This window comes from Eschrichtius robustus, chromosome 8 (genome assembly GCF_028021215.1).
Source record: "Eschrichtius robustus isolate mEscRob2 chromosome 8, mEscRob2.pri, whole genome shotgun sequence".
NCBI classification, from domain to species: Eukaryota; Metazoa; Chordata; class Mammalia; order Artiodactyla; family Eschrichtiidae; genus Eschrichtius; species Eschrichtius robustus.
In genome coordinates, this window is record NC_090831.1 from 112,322,742 (window position 1) to 112,347,154 (window position 24,413).

The following is a 24,413-nucleotide window of genomic DNA, read 5'->3' on the forward strand; positions in this document are numbered from 1 at the left end:
TGCCAAGAGGACTGGTTTACACTGGAGACGGGAGGGCTGGAGCACAGTGGAAGGAAGCAGCTTGGGGCCAGACCTCGGTGACTCAGTGACTGGGTCAAAGCACGCTTGTCGTGGTCTTAATCTAATACTTATTTGGCTGCCACCATGTGCGGGGTGCAGAGGTACTCGAGAGGGCAGGGTCCCCGCCCCACGTGAGCGGGGAGCTCAGCACATTGGGTGGGGGACAGTGAAGGCTTTGGGACGTGCAGAAGGAGCGCGCTCACATCCTGGTGTCTGTGGCGCCCTTGGGCCGCTCTTCTGAGGGGTCCCGGGAGCAGAGCGTGAGCTGGCTCGCTCCCGCCTCACCTGTCCCGCCACGTGCCAGCCTGGGCCAGAAGGGGAGGCACCGGGTGCAGGAGGATGTGCAGAACCTGGTGCCCATCCCCCAGGGCAGGCTGTACACCTCCGAGACCTTCGTAGTCTCCTCAGACTCCTCCTGGATTTGATTCCACGCCAGGAGGCCTCTCTCCTCCAGGCTTCCTACCGGGAGACAGCAAGCAGTCAAGACTGGACCCTGAGGGAGGGGGCGGAAGCCTCTGGCACCCCCTGCAGGCACGCACGAGGCCTCGTCTCAGTGCCCTGCACCCGACTGCAGCCCCTCCTCCTCCTCCTTCTCCTCCTCCTCCTCCAAGCCCATCCCAAGAATCAGCTCAGCTCAACTCAGCTCATCATCAGGTGCTCCCTGAGCTCCGGGGTATGACCTTCTATGAACCACTGTTCTTTCCTCATCTTCTGCAGCGAACCTTTCTATATTTCAATGTTTCTGGAATGCAGATGCATTTTACATTTGGTGGAGAGAAGAAGTGTGGGAAACGGAATACCACGAAGCAGGAGCTATCACGGAGGTCCTTTCAAGGGGCCGTGGGAGGATCTAGAAGGGAGCACTGAAAGCCACCAGTGAGGGCAGCTCTGCGCTCTTCAGCTCAGCGCTCATGGGCTTGGTTTGCTCACCATCACACTTACTGCCCTGTACTGTAATGGTCTGTTTTCATGTCTCTCTCCCCTATTAGCCTGTGAGTTTCTAGAAGGCAGGGGGGGCATGTGTTGCAGCTCTTTGTATCCTCAATACAGAGCACCTGGAACACAGTGCACTTGCTGTGGTTTTTATTGGAATATGAATAAATGAACACATGCGTTCTCTCCCTCATCAACTAGACGGCAGGCTCTAAGAGAGCTGGGGCTATGTCTTTTGCTTTTTGCTTCTGGTGTATTTCTCACCTGAGGGTCCTTTTATGGGCTGAATTGTGTCCCCCCCCCCAAAAAAAATCATGTTGAAGCCCTAACCCCACAAACCTCAAAATGTGACTGTATTTGGAGATAAACTCTTTAAAGTGGTGATTTAGTTAAAGACGAGGTTTTTAGGGTGGGCTCTAATTTAATCTGACTGGTGTCTTTATAAGAAGAGGAGATTACGACACACAGAGAGACAACAGAGATGCACACACAGGAAGGAAAGGCCATCCGTCTGCAAGTCAAGGAGAGAGGCCCCAGGAGAAACCAATCCTGCCAACACCTTGTTCTTGGACTTCTAGCCTCTGGAACTGTGAGGAAATACATTTCGATTGTTTAAGCCTCCTAGTCTGTGGCATTTTGTGATGGCAGCCCTAGAAAGCTAGTACAGGCCCATACACCCCACCCAGACGCAGGGCCCACTCAGGTATGCTGTGGCCAGTCTCACATGAGAACTGGGGCTAGAGAAGCAATGTGGGTGACCCAAATGCTGACCATCTACCCAAACTGTCAGCTTACAGAGCAAAGGTGAGCCCTACCAGGGATGGTGTTGTCCAGTAGAAAGCCCAGAAATCCACCAACAAACATGCCCGTGGTCAGCAGCACCTGGATGACCTGGTCCAACTGGAGAATCCCTAGAGTGAAGACAAAAGTGACAGGGATTAAAAAATGGGCAGAGGATCTGAATAGAGATTTTTCCAAAGAAGATATACAGATGGCCAATAGGTACATGAAAGGTGTTCAACATCAGGGAAATGCAAATCAAAATCACAGTGAGATATCATCTCACACCTGTTTGGCTTTTACCAAAAAGATAAGAACTAGGAAGTGTTGGCAAGGATGTGGAGAAAAGGAACCCTTATGCACTGTTGGTGGGAATGTAAATTAGTGCAACCACTATGGAAAACAGTATGGAAGTTCCTCAAAAAATTAAAAAATAGAATTACCATATGACCCAGTAATTCCACTCCTGGTTATTTATCCAAAGAAAATGAAAACACTAACTCAAAAAGATATATATATGTAAAGTTAGTTAGAAAACACTAACTCAAAAAGAAGGTGCACAGCCACCTTCATTGCAGCATTATTTACAAGAGCCAAGATATGGAAACAACTTAAGTGTTCATCAATGGATGAATGACTAAAAAAAATGAGGTATATATTTACAATGGATATTATTCAGCCATAAAATCTGGCTATTTGCAACAACTTGGATGGAACTTGAGAGCATTATGCTGTGACATAAATCAGATAGAGAAAGACAAATACTGTATGATCTCACTTATTATATATAGACTGTTAAAAAAAATACTCATAGAAAAAGAGATCAGATTTGTGGTTACCAGAAGCAGGGGGTGTGAGGAGCAGGAACTGGAGGAAGGTGATCAAACGGTACACACTTCTGGTTGTAAGATAAATAAGTACGAGGGATGGAATGTACAACATGACGACTATGGTTAACACTGCTGTATGATATATAGAGAAGTTGGTAAGAGAGTAGATCCTAAGAGTTCTCACCACAAGGAGAAAATTTTTTCTTTTTCTTCCCATTTCTTTTTATTGTGTCTATATGAGGAGATGGGCGTTAACTAGACTTATTATGGTAGTCGTTTCACAATATATGTACGTCAAACCTTTATGCTGTACACCTGGGACTCATACAGTGATGTATGTCAATTATGTCTCAATAGAACTGGAAATAAATAAGTCATGGTGATGTAATGTACAGCATGGTGACTACAGTTAATTTTTTAAAAAAGTGACAGGAATTCCCAGGGACCAGGGACCCCACCTGCTCTGCCCCTGCAGTGATCACAGTCTAGAGGACGGAGAATCACCTGTGTGGAGCCTCTCCGGGTTCTTGTTCACCCAGTTGGGAACAGCAAGCCCACAGTAGATGGAGAAGCCAAAGATGAAGAGGTTTCTGGACGAGTTCATGTCCACGTACTGCAGGAGAGAGGCCCCCACGGCAGAGCCGGAATGATCAGTACCTGTATTGCACGTCAATCAAACACCCTCCCAACCACCCCACCCCCCCCCCCCACCACCACTTGAGACTGGAGGGGGAAGTTGGACGCAGAGGGCACACGTTCTTAGCCAAGTCCCGACTCCCACTTGACCCTGGGAGCTGAGTGGTCTGGATAATCCAATTCAAACTGATGCAATTTTGTTTTTCAGAAATTTGGATGCTTCCGGTTATTTCTTTCTCCCATTTGGGGCCAGTGCGGTTTCTGGGACTGAGGATTCCCTTCCCCTCCTCCCTTGTCCCCACGCTGTTCCATTCATCTCCATCCCCATGGGCTCCTTTCAGGAGATGCAATGCTGCTGCTTTCCTAAGGGTGCCCTGCCTCACCTGAAGATTGGAAATCCCCACGGCAGTGATGACCCCAAACATCACCAGGAACATGCCTCCGATCACAGGGGTTGGGATGGTGGCAAACGCAGCCCCGATCTTCCCAAATACGCCCATCAGGAGCAGCACGCAGCCCGCAGCGACAATCACCATCCTGCTCCCTACCTGCAGCACTCAGGGAGATGGGGGAGAGACGAGGAGCTCAGCAGCAGCGAGGCCACACACCCTGGAGGCCTCTGCCCTGCTCCTGGGGCATCACAAACAACGGCTCCAGGGGACCCACAGGAGCAGCATCGACTGACCCAGGAACGGCCCCCCTCTACTCCCACACGGTGCTGGCGAAAGGATGGAGGTGTGACCTTGGGTCCCAGCCTCTGCCCTCACCTCTCCTCTCTGCTGCTCTCATACATGCCTTCAAGTCCTGACTCCAGTGCTCCTTCTCTAGGCAGACTTTATAGTGAGGCAAGAAGTCTCTCTTGGGAGGGAGTGGCCCAATGCTTAAGAACGGGGTTTGAGAGCCAATCCCACCTCTGCCTCCAACTAGCTGTATGGCTTCACGCAAGTTACCTAACCTCTCAAAATGTCAGCCTCCAAATTTACCAGGTGGGATTAATAATACTTACTTCACAATCTCATTTTAGGAGGCCAGCATTACCTTGATACCAAAGCCAGATAAGGACAGAAAAGAAAAGAAGGTACAGTTGACCCTTGAACAATGAGTTTGAACTGTGTGGGTTCACTTATATGCAGATTTTTTTCAACAGTAAATACTGTAGTACTAAACAATCCATGATAGGTTGAATCTGTGAATGTGGAACCACAGACATGATGGAACCATGGATATGGAGGGACCACGTGTATAGAGGTCCAACTATAAGTTATACATGGATTTTCGACTGCAAGGAGGGTTGGTGCCCCTAACCCCACCCCACCCCCCATATTGTTCAAGGGTCAACTGTACAGACCAATATCCCTGATGAATATAGATGCAAAAACTATCAACAAAATGTTAGCAAACCAAATTTAACAGTACATTAAAAGGATCATACACCGTGATCAAGTGGGACTTATCCCTGGGATGCAAGGATGTCTCAACATGTGCAAATCAATAAATGTGATACACCACATTAATAGAATGAAAGATAAAAACATATGGTCATCTCAATACACACAGAAAAAGCATTGGACAAAATCCAACATCCTTTCAGGATAAAAAAAACTTTCAACAAATTAAATATAGAAGGAATGCACCTCAATACAATAAAGGCCATATACAAAAAGCCCACAACTAACATCATACTCAATGCTGAAAGGTTGCAAGCTTTTCTTCTAAGATCAGAAACAAGACAAGGGTGACAACTCTCACCACTCCTATTCAACATATTACTGGAAGTCATAGCCATAGCAATCAGGTAAGATAAAGAAATAAAAGGTATCCAAATCAGAAAGGGAGAAGTAAAATTATCTTTATTTGCAGATGATATGATCTTATATATAGAAAATCCTAAAGACTCTACCAAGAAATTGTTACAACTAATCAATGAATTCAGTAAAGTTGCAGGATACAAAATCAACATACAGAAATCAGCTGCATTTTTCTACACTAACAATAAAACATCTGAAAAAGAAATAGAACAATCCCATTCACAATAGCATCAAAGACAATGAAGTACTTAAGAATGAATCTAACCAAGGAGGTGAAAAATATAAGACTCTGAAGAAAGAAACTGAGGAAGACACAAATAAATGGAAAGGTATCCCATGTCATGACTGGAAGAATTAATATTGTTAAAATGTCCATACTACCCAAAACCATCTACAGATTCAATGCAATCCCTGTCAAAATTCCAATGGCATTTTTCACAGAAGTAGAAAAAAAAAACCTAAAATGCTTATGTAACCACAAAAGACATCAAATAGCCAAAGCAATCCTGAAAAAGAAAAATAGAAAAAAAGCTGGAGGCATCACACGTCCTGATTTCAAACTATACTGCAAAACTGTAGTAATCAAAACACTACGGTACTGGGCTTCCTTGGTGGCACAGTGGTTGAGAATCTGCCTGCTAATGCAGGGGACACGGGTTTGAGCCCTGGTCTGGGAAGATCCCACATGCCGTGGAGCAACTAGGCCCGTGAGCCACAATTACTGAGCCTGCGCGTCTGGAGCCTGTGCTCCGCAACAAGAGAGGCCGTGATAGTGAGAGGCCCGCGCACCGCGATGAAGAGTGGCCCCCGCTTGCCACAACTAGAGAAAGCCCTTGCACAGAAACAAAGACCCAACACAGCCAAAAATAAATAAATAACTAAATAAAAACATCTGATTGTCTTTAAAAAAAAAAACAAAAAACCATGGTACTGGCATAAAAATAGGCACGTAGACCAATGGAACAGAATTGAGAGCCCACAAATAAACCCATGCATATATGGTCAACTAATACTTGACAAGGGAGCCATGAAAACTTAATGTGGAAAGGATAGTATCTTCAATAAATAGTGTTGGGAAAACTGGACAACCACATGCGGAAAACTGAAAATGAACAACTATCTTAACACCGCTCACAAAATTTAACTAAAAATGGATTAAATACTTAAATGTAAAACTGGAAACCGCAAAACTCCTAGAAGAAAACACAGGGAAGCTTCTTGACATTGGTCTTGGCAATGATTTTTTTAGGATATGACACCGAAAGCACAAGCAAAAAAAGTGAAAATCAGGGACTTCCCTGGTGAACCAGTGGGTAAGACTCTGTGCTCCCACTGCAGGGGGCCTGGGTTCGATCCCTGGTCAGGGAGCTAGATCCCGCAGGCATGCTGCAACTAAGAGTTCACATGCTGCAACTAAGAAGTCCGCACACTGCAACAAAGATCCCGCGTGCCGCAACTAAGACACAGCTCAGACAAAAATAAACAAATAAATAAATATAAATTTTTTTTTTTTAAAAAGTGAAAATCCAAAAGTGGGACTACATTAAACTAAAAAGCTTTTGCACAGCAAAAGAAACAATCAACAAAATGAAAAAGCGACCTATTAAATGGGAGAAAATATTTGCAAACTGTATATTGGATAAGGGTTTAATATCTAAAGTATATAAAGAACTCATACAATTCAATAACAACAACAACAACAAACAATTTTAAAATGGGCAGAGGAACTGAATAGACATTTTTTTCCAAAGAAGACATACAAATGGCCAACAGGTACATGAAAAGATGCTCAACATCACTAATCATCAGAGAAACACAAATCAAAACCACAATGAGATATCACCTCACACCTGTTAGAATGGCTATCATCAAAAAGACACAAGGTAACAAGTGCTGACAAGGATGTGGAGAAACGGGAATCCTGTGCACTGCTGGTGGGAATGTAAATTGGTGCAGCCACTATGAAAAATGGTATGGAGATTCCTCAAAAAGTTAAAAATAGAACTACCATATGACCCAGCAATTCCACTTCTGGGATTATCCAAAGAAAATGAAAACACTAACTCAAAAGAATATATGCACCCCCTCCCACCATGTTCATTGCACCATTATTTACAATAGCCAACGTATGGAAGCAATCTAAGTGTCTGTCAACAGACGAATGGATAAAGAAGATGTGGTATATACAATGAAATATTATTAAGCCATAAAAAAGAATGAAATCTTGCCATTTGTGACAACACGGATGGACCTTGAGGGCATTACATTAAGTGAAGTAAGTCAAACCGAGAAAAACAAATACTGTATGATATCATTTACATGTGGACTCTAAAAAAGCTAAACTTGTAGAAGTAAAGAGTAGAATGGTGGTTACCAGGGGCTGCTGGGTGGGGGAAATGGGGAGATGTTCATCAAAGAGTACAAGCTTTCAGTTAGAAGATGAATACGTTCTGGGGACCTAATGCACACCATGGTGATTATAGTTAACAAAAATGTATACTTCAAAGTTACTAAGATAGTAGATCTTAAATGTTCTCACCACAAAAATGAAATGGTAATTATGTAATGTGATAGAGGTGTTAGCTAATGGTGGTAATCATATTGCAGTATATAAGTGTATCAAATAAACACATTGTACACCTAAACTTACAAAATGTTATATGCCAAGTGTATCTCAATAAACATAGGGGAGGGAATTGATGTGCCTGGGGCACAGTGACGCAGGGTGAGAGACAGGAGATGGGGTGGAAAGCAAGGAAAGGACTCTGTCATGAAGTGCTTTAAGGGCCATGGAAAGGAGTTACAATAAATTCCAAAGACAAGGCATAAACAAAACGTAGTATATACATGCAATGGAATATTATTCAGTCTTAAAAAGGAAATAAATTCTGACACCTGCACAACATGGATGAACCTTGGATATTAAGTGAAATAAGCCACCCACAAAAAGACAGATACTGTATGAGTCCACTTATATAAGGTACCTAGAGCAGTCAAATTCATAGAGACAGAAAGTAGAATGGTGGTTGCTAGGGGCTGGGAGAGGGGGGAATAAGGAGTTGTTCAATTGGTACAGATTTCAGTTTTGCAACAGAAAAGAGTTCTGAAGATTGGTTGCACAACAATTTGGATGTACTTAACTCTACTGAACTATACATTTAGAAATGGTTAAGAGGCTAAATTTATGTTACGTGTATTTTACTACAATTAAAAATAATGAATCCAAAGACAAAGGAGACTCAGTAGAGTTGTGTTAAGCAGGGTAGTGACATGATGTGATTTACATTTCAAAAAGCTCCCGCTAGGAACCCTCCTACACTGTTGGTGGGAATGTAAATTGGTGCAGCCACTATGGAAAACAGTATGGAGGTTTCTCAAAAAACTGAAAATAGAATTGACATACGATCCAGCAATCCCACTCCTAGGCATATATCTGGACAAAACTCTAATTTGAAAAGATACATGCACCCCTATGTTCACAGCAGCACTATTCACAATAGCCAAGATATGGAAACGACCTAAATGTCCATTAACAGATGAATGGATAAAGATGTGGTGCATATATACAATGGAATATTACTCAGCCATTAAAAAGGGTAACGCTATTTGCAACAACATGGATGGACCTAGAGATTATCATACTAAGTGAAGTAAGTCAACAGAGAAAGACAAATTCCCTATGATATCACTTATATGTGGAATCTAAAATAGGACACAAATGAACTTATCTACAAAAAAGAAACAGACTCACAGACATAGAGAACAGACTTGTGGTTGCCAAGGGGGAGCAGGTGTGGGGGAGGGATGGATTGGGAGTTTGGGATTAGCAGATGCAAACGATTATATATAGAATGGATAAACAACAAGGTCCTACTGTATAACACAGGGAACTATATTCAACATCCTGTGGTAAACCATAATGGAAAAGAATATGAAAAATGTTATATAAAACTGAATCACTTTGCTGTATAGCAGAAATTAGCACAACATTGTAAATCAACTATGCTTCAATAAAGTTTTTTAAAAAGTTCCCTCTATAAGTCACTTCATTATTATTAATTGATACATTTTCTCAATTAGGACAAATTAGATTTTCTCAACAAGCAATTATCATGGATTATGTGTAAACTATGATTCCTCCTTCATCTATCCGGAGGTTCATTAAGATACAGAACAGAGACAAGGCTCCTCCCCATGGCATTATACAGCATTAACTGGTCCAAAATCAAGGACCAGTTGTGCTAGAGTCACTACTAATTGCTATTACCTGGTTTGCATAGGGTTTCTCAAGCAGCTAGGAGTTTGGGAATGCTAAAGAAGTATGTTTCACCCGCTTAGAGCAGCTATTAGATCTGGAAATAAAAAGTTTCTACAAAGGTTAAAAAAAAAACCACTCTGCTGTGAAGATTATGGGCTCTGGTCCACATCCCATCCCAGTGCCAGGCACACACAGCTGTCACACGCTGGACAGTAATGATTGTTGTGCTAGTCAAGGGTTGTATCTGGGGTTTGAGTGACAGCTACCAGTGAGACAAAAATGACCTCTGACCTGGAAGCATTCAGCCTCATCCTCAAAAGTTAGAGTTGTGCTGCAAATGTCTGAATATCCCATCATGAGTCTATTATCAATGAATGTGCTTAGGTAGTTCTTGAACCTCTTCTCATGCATTTGTTTCTACTCCCAGTCCTTAAAAGATACTCTAGTGTAGTTTCAGTTTTGCAAGATGAAAAAGTTCTGGAGATCTGTTGCACAGCAATGTGAATACACTGAATACTACTGAACTGTACACAAAAATAATTAAGATGGTAGATTTTATATGTCTTTTACCACAATTTAAACATTTTTTTAAGATACTCCAATGTCAACAACTTGAAGTCCATTAATGCAGCAATAAAGCAGCAGATTCTGCCTTTGCTTATTTTTCTTTCCAGTTTAAGAGCTAATTTATTTAACTTTCTTCATTAGAAGACAAGTGATAGGAATTAACCACATCAAAATAACTTTTTTTGTTTACAACCCTAGCAATGAACTGTGGGAACAAAGACATGAATCTAAGCACAATAGATCAACTTGTCAGGTTCAACCAATACCCTTTGGATATGCTAATGGTCTCATAAAGATGGCAGGTCATCCCCAATCCTACTACCACAGAATTTATCATGCAGCCCTGGGCGTCTTTTGGTCTCAGGATTCACATCTGGGCTGGGAGCCATGACACCCTAGAGAAGTGATGGGAGATCTTTGGCCTTCAGCCTGATTTCTCCCAACTGACCAGGAGAGAACCAAGAATAGGTCAGAGCCCATGAATGCAGATGCAACACGGGGCCACAAGGGGGAGGTATGAGTCCAGACCAGAGTTAATCGGTCTCCTGCTGGATTTATACCCTGTTTGGTGTCTATGTATCTTTTCTTGCCTGCTCTTTCCCTCTCCTGTAAAGGGTCTTAATTTAGAAATGATACATCAAAAATATTTTTTGTTCTGTTTATTGAATATAATTTTCTGGTCTGCATGAGATATCTTCCTTTCAGCAAGAAAAATATTTGCTGCTTTACACTTACATAGCCCATTCCCACATTTCTGTGTGGGTCAGTGGCCCTCACGTGGAAAAATGTTCCTCTCACTTGCACTAAAGGTCTTGAAACTTTGGGAAAATGTCAAAGAGTCCACAGTGTCAAGCACATAGAACTTGCCATAGGGCTGGGTGCTGGCTCTGCTGTTTGCTCACAGATTTTAGCTCTCACTATGGGCCAGAGGCCATGCAGGGTACAGAGGTAGATAGGTCCAAGGGAGCTATCAGAAAATACAGGGTGGGGATGTGGGTGGAGGAAAGTGAGTATTTTCCAAAGCTCACTTCACTTGTGCTGGGAAACACTGTACCTATGCACTGAAGCATACAGGAAAGCAACATCGTAAAAATATTCTTTTCAAAGTCACCTTAGAAAGCACCATCTTGGGGACTTCCCTGGTGGCGCAGTGGTTAAGAATCCACCTGCCAGTGCAGGGGACATGAGTTCCATCCCTGGTCTGGGAAGATCCCACATGCCACGGAGCAACTAAGCCCGTGTGCCACAACTACTGAGCCTGCACTCTAGAGCCCGTGAGCCACAACTACTGAAGCCTGCATGCCTAGAGCCCGTGCTCCGCAAGGAGAAGCCACCGCAACGAGAAGCCCGCGCACCGCAACGAAGAGTAGCCCCCGCTCGCCGCAACTAGAGAAAGCCCACGCACAGCAACGAAGACCCAATGCAGCCAAAAAAAATAAGAAGAAGAAGAAAGCACCATCTTGAAGAATTCTTGCTGACCTTATGGGGCTTTCCTGTGGAAAATGGAGCCTGGAAGAGATTTTAAGCAGGGACTAATTTAATTGGGTTCTAGAAAGATCCTTGGGCAGCCGTGTGGTAGCTAGATTAGAGATGGGCAAGATCCTGGGAAGAGACTGTTAGGGATACTGCCATGTCCAGGTGGGAGATGATAAAGCTGTGATACTGGGAATGGAGACAAGAGGACAGGAGGGCAGCACGCATGTTGAAAAAATAAAATCCACTGTGAGAAGCGCACAACAGAGAGAAGTTAAGGATGACTGGGTGAATTCACTAAGACAAGGTTTACGGGAGGAGAAGTAAGGATGAGGGCATGGACTGAGCATAATAGAGGCCATTCTGAGTGTGAGGTACCCTTGCGACATTCACATGGAGGTGACCACAACCAAGAAGGTCAAGTATAGTAAGCAAAATAAAGGCTCCTCAAAGATGTCCATGCCCAAACCTGTGAATATGTTACCTTAATGGCAAAAGGACTTTGCAGTGTGATTAAGTTAAGGATTTTGAGATGGACAGAGTAGCCTGAGTTATCCAGGTGGGCCCAACTTAATTACATGCATCCTTATAAGCAGGTAATCTTTCCCAGCTGTGGTCAAAGGGAGACGTGACTAAGGAAGAAAGGTCAGAGAGATGCCATGTTGCTGGCTTTAAAGATGGAGGAAAGGGGCCATAGCCAAGGAATGTGGGCAGCCCCTAGATGATGGAAAAAACAAGGGAATGGATTCTCCCCTGGAACCTCCAGAAAGGAACACGGCCCTGCCAATACCTTTACTGCAGCCCTGTGAGACCCGCGCTGGAGTTCTGACTTCCAGATCAGTAAAATAATACATCTGGGTTGTTGGAAGCCATCAAGTTTGTGATAATTTGTTGCAGCAACAGTAAGAGGCTAAGACACTGATGACAGATTCAGGTACCTAGCCTGCCCGCCCACCACCCCACCCCCGTAGCCACTGTCAGCAACCTTACCCTGGTGATGCCCAGCGCGCCGACATTCTCGCTGTAGGAGGTGGTGCCGTTCCCCGTACCCCAGGCCCCGGCCAGCAGGCAGCCCAGGCCCTCGATGCCGATGCCTCGGTTGATGGCGTGCTTCGGAGGGGGTGGTGCCCCCACCAGGCGGGCACAGGCATAATAATCGCCTACTGACTCCACCATTGAGGAGATCACCCCCGCGATGATCCCAAAGACCCCAGCCAGGCTGATGGTGGGGAGGCCCCACTGCCCTGAAAATGCAGAGCAGAGGGAAAATTCATCTGGAAGATAACAGGCTGCTGGACCCCAAATAATTCCCTTGCCAGGGTTCTCTGGAAGGCTTTAAAGACCAGGCAACACGTCTTCCAACCCAACAACTGTCCTGAAGCTGTGTCTCAGACTCCTGCCCTCCCATGCCTCCCTGAGGATGGGTCAGAGGCCCTGACCTTGAGGTCACAGTGCACAAAAAGAACCAGAAACCGGGCCTCTTTCCAGGAAGGCCTTGAAGCCTTTTGAAGGCTTCCAGGATTCTTACTCAGGGAGGTCCTGGCTCCCCAGTCCATGAGGCCAGGACCTCCTCACCCCCCCAGCTGGAACGTGGTTATTCTCACACCCTGAGCCAAGAACTGCAGGGAAGGGAGATGCCCTTGACCAGCAACCCAGAAATGTTCTAATTCAGTCCCAAGCCTCCCTTGTGTGGGATCCACCAGTTCCATGAGGAGACCCAAAGGTTGGCTAAGAGGTCAGGATCCCTCTGTGCTTTCCCCACCCCCAGTTGATGGGGCCTGAGCAATGTGGAGGAGGGGACGAGGCATGCGGGCCAGGAAGGAGGTAGGGCTGGGAGAGGGAACCTTTGGTCCACCACCCCCAAAGGGTTCTTAGGACCACCCAAGGGTCTCCTTCCTCTCTTAGGGGTCTCATATGGACTCCGTGGGGCCTGTCCCTCCTTGCCAGATCCCTTGGAGGAGATCCCGCCCCGGCGCTACTCATTTCCCCCTCTGGTGCCTGAGCCTCATGGGCAGTCCTGGGAAGCATATGCCCCAGGCAAGATGGGCCCCGGAGTGGGCGTCTCGTTACCTGGGTAAGGGAAGCGAAACCACGGAGCCTGGCTCAGGACGTCGCCCTTGGTGTCTGTGCGGGCCAGGTACCCGTAGGCTGCAGGCGCCGAGGGGAGGGCGTTGGTGACTGTGAGCACGAAGCACAGCAGCCAGGAGATGCAGAGCGCCAGCAACACCTGCCGGAGGGAGGCGCCCTTCACACTGGGCCCCACCCCTGCGCCTGCCCACACCTCCCAGCGAGGGTGGGCGAAGGAGGGAGTCGGGAAAGCTCTATGAGATGAGGAAGTGTTGGGTTACAAACCCTTCCAGTGACAACAGGAATCCGCTGTGTCAGTGGATAATGAACACATTACAGGAATAGAGAAACTAAACTGTGGGGAGACCTTGTGTCAAGTAGAGGCAGAAATGTCTAGGAAAGTGGACAGAGCCTGGGTCAGAAGGATTGCAGTCTGACTCCCTTTCTATTGCTTGCTGGTCACATGACCCTGGATCAAATTCCCTGAGCCTCAGTGTCCTCATTTGTACAATGGAATTACAACCATTGATCTGCAGAGCCTGAGGCAGGATTTCTTAAAGTGGGGTCCTCAGATATACTGACTTTTAATCTCTGATGGTAGAACCCCAGACATCGGCATTTTTAGCAATGTCCCCAGGTGATTCTTACGCATACTGAACTTTTGAACCACTGGCCTACAGGGTTGCTGAGGGATCAATGAGATCATTATGTGGAAGTATCTTTTTATAACGCAGAATGTATATCACAGATAAATTGAACCTGAAAACACATTTGTGTGGTTGGCAACGGCACCTACTTGACAGAGTGGAGCAAATTCAACAGAGAAGGCTCTGAAAAGGAGACACCATCACCGTCAGCAGGATCTGAATTATCCAGGAGCCAATGAGAAAGAAACTGATCTAAGCAACTTAGCCCTTAGTTTTGCACCTTTAGCGGTGAGCCTGGCTGTCTCCCCCAGTGCCATGCTATGAGGACGGCCCAGGGACACGAGAAGACTGTCCCACAGTGGTGCCCAGGGCGGCAACCTGGGGCGAGTTCTCTACTCCTGGGGGAGAAGCAATGAGGGAAGATCTGGGACGGCATTACACCAAGGCTCCCACCACCCGCGGGGCAATTAAGGGAGGCTGAGGGGGAGAGGCCGCTGCAGGTGGAGAGCATTTGACTTGGGGGCCATCGGGGAGAGCAAGAGGCTGCCCCTCACTCTCCAGGTGAGTCAACTAAGAATGGCAGAGGGTGGGGGGGCGCTTCTTACAGGGAAGACCTGAAACAGGTAGAACTTAGAGGTGTGACACTTCTCTCGTCCGTAAACAGGCACAGGCACCGCGATGTTTTTCAGGTACTGAGAAAACAGCACGATGAGGAAGATGGTCCTGAAACAGAAACAAACCACACCCGACCTGGCGAACTTGGGCTCGTCATGAGCGAGGGTCCGGGAAGGCGTGCCACCACGTGTCTCCGGGACTATGGGGCAGTGGCTGTGCTGGGAGGGTCCCCATCTAGGCCCTGCTCTGCAGTGTAGGCAGCACCCTGCCAGTTCTGAAAAGGTGGGCGGGCCCCTTTCAGAGGCTGCTGGTGGCTGAAGAGGAACAGTGGGCAGGGGCCTGAGAAATAAGCATGGCAGCTGCACAGATCCACACTGAAGCCAGTGAGGCCAGAGTCAGACCATCTTCTCTCCCACGTGGTCCTGCAGGTCCTTGTGGTCAGAGCACAACAGGCAGAGTGAATGAGCGCGTCCAGGGTCACCCCCACGTCCCTTCAAAGCTCTGTTTAAATGCCGAAGGCCTCTTTTTCTGGGAAGCCTTCCTGACACCACCACCCCCCCACCCCCAGCAAGCTGGCTGTCACCACCCCGTCCCCTGAACGAGCCGGCACACTGTGACTCTCATCACTGTTTCCTGGTGTCACAGGTACTTGGACCCAAGTCTTATCCCTCCATTACGCTACAAAATGCTTGAGAGCTGAGGCCATGTCTTTGCACCCTTCCCAGGTGCTGGAGGTTTACAATATTTGCTCAGTGAAAACCTAGGAGGCAGGGGACGGGTAGAATCAGCTGTCTGTGAACACTGCACTAAGTATGTTTATACCCTGCCTGTGATGAACTTATTGTCTGTGAGGACTAATAACAGAAGAAATAGTAATAATACATTCTAAGTAGCCATTTCACTGCTTTTGAAGGTATCGTGATGTTTGTGAAAGTATTTGTAAACCACCAGAGTTTGCCAATATCCAGGACTCACTCTTCTTACTGGGTAGTCTTCCTCCAAAGATGGCCCACCCTCCCCAGAGGGTGCTTACATGGCGGCAATCCCCCAGTGGATCCCGGCGTCATTGCCCGCAGAATCGAAGAGAGGCAGGGCCACCAGGGAGATGGTCGGAGCAATGGTCAAGGGGCCGATGAAGCGCATGAGGAAGCCAATGAGGCCTGAGAAGCCCACCAGCATCTGGACACAGGAAGCAACCATGATGGCTCCCTGCAGCTGAAGAGGAAGCGTGGGGCTCAGCACCTGGAAGCCTGCGGCAGGGCCACCCAGATTGGTGGTACCTTCAGAGGCAGTGCAGGGGCAAAGCTGGACCCCAGAGGAGCTGAGGGAAGGCGAGCTCGGACCTCACTCCTCTCTCCAGTCCTCTATTTCCAACCGTCTGTTGGACATTTTCACCTAATGTGAAGTTTTCCAGGAAGTAAATTTCAAGATTACCTATTGATCGTAGTCATAACGTAATGACTCGTAATACTGGCATCACCCAGTTATGTACTGAACATCTTGTTGCTTTACTTGTCTCTGTTTTCCTACTTTCTATTGCAGAGGTTGGCAAAGGTTTTCTGCAAAGGACCAGAGAGTGAATAGTTGAGGCTCTGTGGGCCGTACAGGCTCAGTTGAAACTTTTCCAGGCAAGATGGGAACAAATGAGCTTGACTGTGTTCTAATAAAACTCCACTGATAGGCACTGAAATTTGAATTTCGTACAATTTTGACATGTCATAAAGTATTATTCTTCTTTTGATTTTTTTCAACCATTTAAAATATAAAACCATTTTTAGCTTGTGGGCTATAAACAAACAAACAAACAAACAAACAGAAAACAGGCAACGAGCCAGATTTGGCTCATGGGTCGTAGTTTGCCAACCCCTGATCTATTGGACTGATTGAGTTTTACTTTACTTCTCCTTTTTTACTTTGCTAATATGAATGTTCTTCATTTTACCCTTGAAAATTTCCCTTGCTTTGAAGTCTGCGCTTCCTGAAAAGAAAGAAGTCTGACTCCTGCTTTCCTTTGATCAGTGTTAATGTGGTATATTCTCCATCCATTTACTTTTAATCTACACGTGTCTTTATATTTAAAGCCGGTTTCTTCTGGACAACATACGGTTGGGTCTTGTGTTTTGATCCACTCTGACAATCTCTGTGCCTTTAGACCAATGACGTTCAAAGTGATTATTGATATAGTTGGATTAATATCCACCATATCCGTTACTATTTTCTATTTGTTGCCCTTGTTCTTCGTTTCTGTTTTTGTCTTCTACTCTTTTTCTACCTTTTGTGGTTTTAACTGAGCTTTTTTTTTCCTCTCCTTTCTTAGCATAACCATTATCCTTTTTTTTTCCTTTAGAGTTTGCAATGTACATTTACAGCTAAGCCAAGTCCCCCCTTTTTTTCTTTCTTGCCACACCACGTGGCTTGCGGATCTTAGTTCCCCAACCAGGGATCAAACCCATGGCCTCAGCAGTAAAAGCACAGTCCTAACCACTGGACCACCCGGGAATTCTCCCAAGTTCACTTTCAAATAACACTATACCACATCATGAGTGGCGTGAGTACTTTATAGTAACAAAGCAATCCTAATTTCTCCGACTTAGCCCTTTTATCATTGCTGTCATTCATTTCACATATACATAAGCATACACAAGGATATAAAAAATTTAAAACCACCATAATACTGGAAGGTGAAGTTTAAGTTGGTCTAATGTGTTGAAAACTGAGCTTGCCATCTCTTCCCAGAGTTTTCTACATTTTCTGCTACCACCACTTTCTAAAAATATAATCATTACTTACTTGTCCTCTCTATTACTTCTTATCTCCCAGAAAGTAATGACACCCCTATTGGTCCTATATTTGCCTCACTTTCATTTGTGGCTAGTATCGTGATGTAGAGTTGGACTGCTAACCATCAGTGGCTTCAAGCCTTGAGATGCGTGTGAACAAATTCAACTCAGTGAAACATGGAAACTCTACCTTAAATTCCAATAGGCTGGCTCAGTGAATTAAACCAATCCATCAATTAGTAAAAGGAGGTTGAAACTTGAAAGAACTTTCCCTTGTTTACAGCACTGGTGAAAAACACTGGACCAGCAGATGGAGCTAGAATACCACAAATAAGACTCTGGGTTTGCACTCACTGTTGGACACTTGAAGGTGATGTGGGAAAAAAATAGTGGAGGCTACAGTCTTAGATCTGGGCAAGAGGAACTCCCACTCTGGGCCCTGTGCTTTAGAGCAGGGGTTGGCAAACTTTTTCTGTAAAAAGCCAGATAGTTAACATTTTAGGTTTTGTGGGCCACATATAGTTTCTGTCACATATTCTTTTTATAACTTTAAACAACTTTTTAAAATGTAAAAACCATTCTTAATTGGTGGGCAGTAAAAAAAACAGATTACAGGCTGGATTTGGTCCAAGAGCGATAGTTTACTGACTCCTGCTTTAGAGGACTCACAAACACAAAAATAAATGGTAAATGTATTTAAAAAACATGGTTGTGTCTGTAACTTGGGATCCTGTGCTCAGTGCAGGCACAGCATGACCTAAACATCCCTAAACATCCTCTCTCACTACTAATACCGTGTCCTCAAAACACAAAGTAACTGCTTCAGACCATTGCAGTGTTGAGGCAGACATGTCATTAGAACACAGGTAGAATTCAAGCAGCAGAGTGCTTAGGTAGGAGAAGAGACAAATTAACTTGTCAGATCTTTCCTCTTGGATAGTACGAAGGCAAGAGATTCTTGCATAAAAAATTATAGTTCTCAGTAGGTCTAAGTGGAAGGGAAATCCTGCCCCTGGCATCTAGCAGAGCAGGGTAAGGAAACTGATGAAATAAAATTTATATTTTAAGGCAGGACAAGTAAAAAAATTAAACATAAAGCTCTCTCTGTGTGTTTGTTTGGGCCTCCTCCCTCCCTAATGTGCAGTGTGAACCTGCATGACACATTAACCAGAGCTCCTCAAAGATGAGGGGCTGCTCAACCGGAAAGATCAATTGTTTTTCTTTCTTCTGATGCTAGCAATGTAATTTCTTAAAAGAATAGCATTCTCTCCCTGCTCTGTAGGGGGTCATGGTGACTGGCTGCTCACTTTGTACCCGCTTATCTGGACTATGTATCCTTGGTGAACTTTACGTAAAATATCAGCATGTCATTTTGATGTTCGATCCTTTGTCTCAAAAATGTATATGACCGTGGCTTCAACTTCTAACAGGTGGAAGAGTTCCCAGAGCTTCCTGAGAATCTGCTTCCTGGGTTTATAATCCTCAGCTTGGCTCGAATAAAATTCCATTTTTTCCTTCTTAACTTGATAGTTAATTAAATTTTCGTTGACAAAATCCACTTCTTATTCTTTGCTTAGTTTTAGTTTGGATTTACGAAAGCCAAGTATTGGCTCCCTGGGGGACAGCAGAAACAAAACAAAACAAAACCCCCCAAAACCTCAGACCACATGTATTTTGTGATTCATGCTATTGATGATATGATAAAACTAGGCTGCACTGAAGAAGAAATACATCTTGCTTTGGAATAGGTGGTACAACACACAGCATTTGAAGACTGGCCAACGGACCTGGCAAAAATCCAGGGCCCACCAGCTTCACAAGTGAAATCCTTAGGTATATCTTGGTCTGGAACTACATGGAAAAGTTCTTTAAACATTAAAAACCTCTGTTAACTCTGGGTCCACCTTGAGAAAAAAAGGAAGCACAAGGACTTGACAGATCATTGAAGTACGTCCACATCTGGGCGCACTGTTGGACTGTATACCAGAGCATGGCCACATGCAGAAAGGCTGCTTTTGAAAGGGAAGAACAGCAGAAGGTTCTGGCTGAAATTCACAAGTTATGGCTCAGACTGGTCTCAGAGTGGTGTCCTGACCAGCACAGTGCTCCTGAGCCGTCAGAAGCGTCAGTGGTTCCGTCCACGCTGAATGAGGACTGACCCTGGCAGATGCCTGGTGCTTCAGCTCTGCGTGGGGCATTTGGTGCGGAGGCGGCCCAGAGCAGCTACTCAACTACTCTCCCTCTGAAGGACCATTCCTAACTAGTCTGCTACTGGGCACTGTTTGGAATTACAGCACTACTGAATGGCACCAAATAACTCCAAGATCAGAGATCCCAATGGTACCTTGAGCGACGTCAGAAAGACATGCAAATAAGGAAGGGGATCATCAACAGAATGTGCTGATTAAAGGGAAATCGCTATATTCAGGAAAAGAAAAGGCAGTTACACAAGGAGGGGTTCACAGGATCCATGAGTAAGTGACAGTCCCCCTCCCCTGGGTGGACACTACCTCACGGGATAATCTATCTCTAACAACAGAGACTTGGATCCCACTATGTGGGTCTTTGAATTAAAAAAGCACTGCTTGGGGGGACTTCCCTGGTGGCGCAGTGGTTAAGAATCCGCCTGCCAATGCAGGGGACACGGGTTCGAGCCCTGGTCCGGGAAGATTCCACATGCCACGGAGCAACTGAGCCTGTGCGCCACAACTACTGAGCCTGCGCTCTAGAGCCCGTGAGCCACAACTACTGAGCCCACATGCCAAACTACTGAAGCCCATGCACCCAGAGCCTGTGTTCCACAACAAGAGAAGCCACGGCAATGAGAAGTCTGCGCACCACCACGAAGAGTAGCCCCTGTTCGCCGCAACCAGAGGAAGCCTGCCCGTAGCAACGAAGACCCAATGCAGCCATAAATAAATAAATAAATAAATAAATAAATAAATTTATTAAAAAAAAAAAAAGCACTGCTTGGAGTCTTGCCAAAGGTGCTGCTCACCCACCTGAGGAAGACTGAGACTGAAAGAGTGTAACACTGCAACAGAAGGACCTTGATGGAGGAAAGAAGGCAAGTCTAAGTCCAGCCACAGGACCAAGCTGTGTGTGATGTGACTGACAGTACACACATAAGCCCCCAGAGTCATCCCTTTAGAATTATCTAGGTTCTCGGGCTGTGGCCAATGGACTAGCAGTTTGGTTCGGCAAGTGATCGTAGAGGCTCCACTGAAATTTCACCTTTTACGGGACAGGACTTTATAGTCAAATCTCACATACTGTTGGTTCACGTAGATGCCCCTATGTCTTAAAAAGAGGAGGGAAGTATGATTTTGAATGTAGTCATTAGGGGCCACAAGATGACACCTCGGGCCACAAGCCATGCATATGTGGGCTCACAAACTACATAATCTCCATCTCTATCTGAAGTCACTTGTGTTGCCCAGGATGATCCAGATTGCCAACAGCGATGGGCACAGGTGCCTCTGGTGGGAGGATATGAGGATAAATGGCCCATCACAGAACTGACAGGCTGCCTGTACTGGACAGTCCACAGAGCATGGGAGGTTTTAACACTTTTTTAAACTGGTATGGACAGTGTTTCTGGTTTGAGCTTTGCCTATCCTGCCACTGAAGCCCTGGCTCAGGCTACAATAAAGAGACTAGCAACCCAGATTGCCCACCAGCATGAAGATCAACGTATACATCAAACAGCTCAAGGATCACTTTTCACAGCGTGAACAAGACAGGAATGGACCAAGAAATACAGTATCGAGTGATCTTTTCATATTTCATGTCACTTCCCAAAAGCAGTGAAATTATTACAAAATTAGAACGTGTGCTTGAAGCAACAAAATGTGGGTGACAAAGGCACGAAGGGCAGGCTTGCAGGGTAGGATAGTGTAAGATCAAGTTACAAGTGGGTCACTAAACTGAGTCACCAGTGGAGCAGTTTGTAAAGGACAAATTGGGAAATGAGAAGGTAAAGAAACCATATTTTCCCAGGACTAGGGACTTGGTTGTGTTCCCTAAGATAGGAATAATAAGAATCAATTTAATTTGACTTGTTGGAATTCTGATGGTATTTATGGGCCGGATTGGAAAGTCTGGTGTTTTTCAGGATGCATCCTACCCAGTGGAGAGGCTACAGTGACAATATACTTATTAAATCATTTGAAAGTACCTTGGGGAAGGACACACAAGGAGAGTTTAACAGTGTTACTTTTCCTGCCCACCATTTAAAGGCTAGAAGAGAAGGACTCAGCACCTCCTCTTCCAACAGGAGCAAGGAAATGGGTTAAGAAGGGCTCACAGTGGGCAGAAAGAAAGATGGCGGCAGGAAGAACTGGAGTTACCAAATTATGGTATTGAATAATGCTACTTTTGCCCGTTGCATTTAAAATGTTGGAAATAAGAAAATGATTTCTTAGCCATATTTCTAGACAGGTCTTCAATCTGGGATGAGGGATGCTGGCATCAGAGTTGATTCTACCAAACTGAAACACATCTAATAAAACTAGACCCAGAGTATATTGTGCTGTACTGGATGGACAATGAGGAATGAACATCGTGAAAGGAGCCAGTACCTACTGTGATGCTGGCATATTTAGGACACGGCCTGTTGTTTGAACTTTAAGATTAAAATGGGTCATGGACTAATTCATAGGTCATTTACATGATACTCAATGAAATGAAAGTCATGGAAGTAATGATAAATAACAAAGTCTATATTGGGATATTGACCTCTAGTCACCAGCTAATGTGGTAAGCATAGGAGCAAAAATGACCCCAGGTGGTCAAATAGACCTACAAGATGAGGACAGACAATTATAGTTAACTCTAAATCATTCAAAAACATCATAAAAGAATGATACACGTTTACCATCATGCACTGACCAGAGCAGCTAAAATGAAAAAGAGAAAATGTTGGTGAGAATTTGGAGTAACTGGAACTCACACATGCTGCTGGTGGGAGTGTAAATTGGAACATACACTTTGCAAATGTATTTGCTAGTGTTTACTAAAGTTGAACATATACATAACATACAGTGACGGTGAATTTTATATGTCAGCTTGACTGGGCTGGGGGATGCCCAGATAGCTGACAAAACATTTTTTCTGGGTGTGTCTAGGAGGGTGTTTCCAGAAGAGGCTAGCATTTGAATTGGTGAACTGAATGAAGCAGATGGCCCTACCCACTGTGGGTGAGTGCCATCCAATCCTCTGAGGGTCCCACATAACCAAAAAGCAGAAGAGCTAATTTGCTCTCTGCTTGAGCTGCGACATCCACCTTCTCCTGCCCCCAAACATCAGCGCTCCTGGTTCTCAGGTATTTGGAATCAGTTTAGGACTTACACCATTGTCCCTCTGCCCCACCCTTCACCCCCCACTGGAGTGTTTTGTCAATTCTACTCCTTCTCATTGGTCAAATCTGGGTAAGAATAGGAATCTTGTTAGCATGTTTCCTCTGTCTTCCCTCTTTCTTTGTCTTTCACATACAGCGGATGTGACCCTTATTGCAGCCATGAGGCTGTGAGGATGCTGAACATGGACGGGGTGGGGTGCAGGATGGACCCTGGCTGGGCTAAGGCTTCTTAGCTTAACTCCCAAGGATACCTAGGGGACAAACCCTGCTCTAGGTCCATAGCCCTGAGTTCAGGAATGTCCTTGGTCCAGTTCTAGTGAGTTAGTGCTGAAGACATTAAGTGATAGCTGGATTCATGCCTGCACAAACTACCTTGTACTGGAAACCCAGTACCATACGGTGCTTGTGTAACTGCCCCTGGTCCAGAGGAGGTGGTCCTTAGCCTCACTCCAGGCCTACATATTTAAGGTCAAGCTGGGAGGAAGCTGGTTGGGCTTCCTAGAAATCTCAAGTGACCTTCACTCTCTCATACAGTACCCCACCCATGGGCCGTCCTTGACCCCTCACCTAGGAGGTCAGGTGAGGATGTTGGGGTCTGGAAGCTATCAGGTCTACTGTCCCTGAAGGTATGGCTATGTTCTCTGCCAAGAATCCTGTGCGCTGGCTTCCTTATCTATCGTTTAGATAAGCCAACCTGGAGCATGGCCAAACTTCAGAGCCTGCTTCAAGGCCACTAGTTTCTTTCCCTGGATGATAAAACTGAATTAAGCAAGGGCCAAGTATCTTAAGGCCTGGAATCTTGCTTCGCAATGAGTTGAACAATGAATGTTGAACAAATGAATCAACTCAGGAGCCCCTGTTGAGGACCACTCCATTCCTCTCACCCCACCCGCTCACCCCAATACCTCTCGGATCCTCTTCTGCCATTCCTCAGTGAATTCAGGGGAGCTGGTGTTCACCAGGCTGGCATTGAGTGTCCACGTGGGGCACTTCCAGGTGGGAAGGGACAGCATGGCCAGGGAGGGTGCCAGAAAAGCAAATGTTCCTCCCTGGAGAATGGGCAGCCTGGAGGAGGGGAAAGGGGAGAGTTACCAATCAGCTGCTTAAGGGCTGGTCTGTCACTGGCCCCAGTGGAGGCCTTTTAATCCCAAGTCCTACCTTGGTTTCAAGGCAACACATGACCCCTGCAGTTCTCAGTTTACAGGGAACTCCTGCGAGGCTCCAAGTCAGACCCATGAACCCTGCCAGACTTCGGACAGGTAGGAGAGGTGGAGAGGGAAAGACAAGCAGACCTAACCCCAGTCCTGGAGATACAAGCCCAGGAGCAGAGAATCAGGTGCTGGGAAACGATTTGGGGGCAGCACAGAGCTCAGGGAACATGTTTAGTGGGTGCCATTGTCTTCCTCCATCCCAGAGAATCTTCCACAGACCCCAGGATCAAAGCACAGCTCACACGTGTGGAGTTCCCCCCACTGACAAGAGATGCACAGCCTAGAATCTGGGTGGCCAGATTCCTTTGCCTCTTCAAAAATGAACAGCAATCCCAGACCTCTACCTTCAGGCTCCTTTTGATCACTTGGACTGAACAGGCTTGAGGTCA

General features: G+C 45.6%; 1 protein-coding gene across 1 annotated transcript in view; it reads right to left on the reverse strand.

Annotated features, from left to right (window-relative positions):
- Positions 1 to 259: 259 nt before the first annotated feature.
- The window catches only part of LOC137768342 (solute carrier family 23 member 1-like), a 43,382-nt gene continuing 19,228 nt past the window's right edge, over positions 260 to 24,413 (reverse strand). The window contains exons 4-12 of the mRNA XM_068549824.1: positions 23,719 to 23,878; positions 15,708 to 15,889; positions 14,665 to 14,782; positions 13,416 to 13,572; positions 12,336 to 12,589; positions 3,623 to 3,787; positions 3,108 to 3,216; positions 1,809 to 1,904; positions 260 to 519 (exon numbers count right to left, since the gene is read on the reverse strand). Of these exons, the coding sequence (XP_068405925.1) occupies positions 260 to 519; positions 1,809 to 1,904; positions 3,108 to 3,216; positions 3,623 to 3,787; positions 12,336 to 12,589; positions 13,416 to 13,572; positions 14,665 to 14,782; positions 15,708 to 15,889; positions 23,719 to 23,878 (1,501 nt within the window). The remainder of the gene's footprint in view (positions 520 to 1,808; positions 1,905 to 3,107; positions 3,217 to 3,622; positions 3,788 to 12,335; positions 12,590 to 13,415; positions 13,573 to 14,664; positions 14,783 to 15,707; positions 15,890 to 23,718; positions 23,879 to 24,413) is intronic.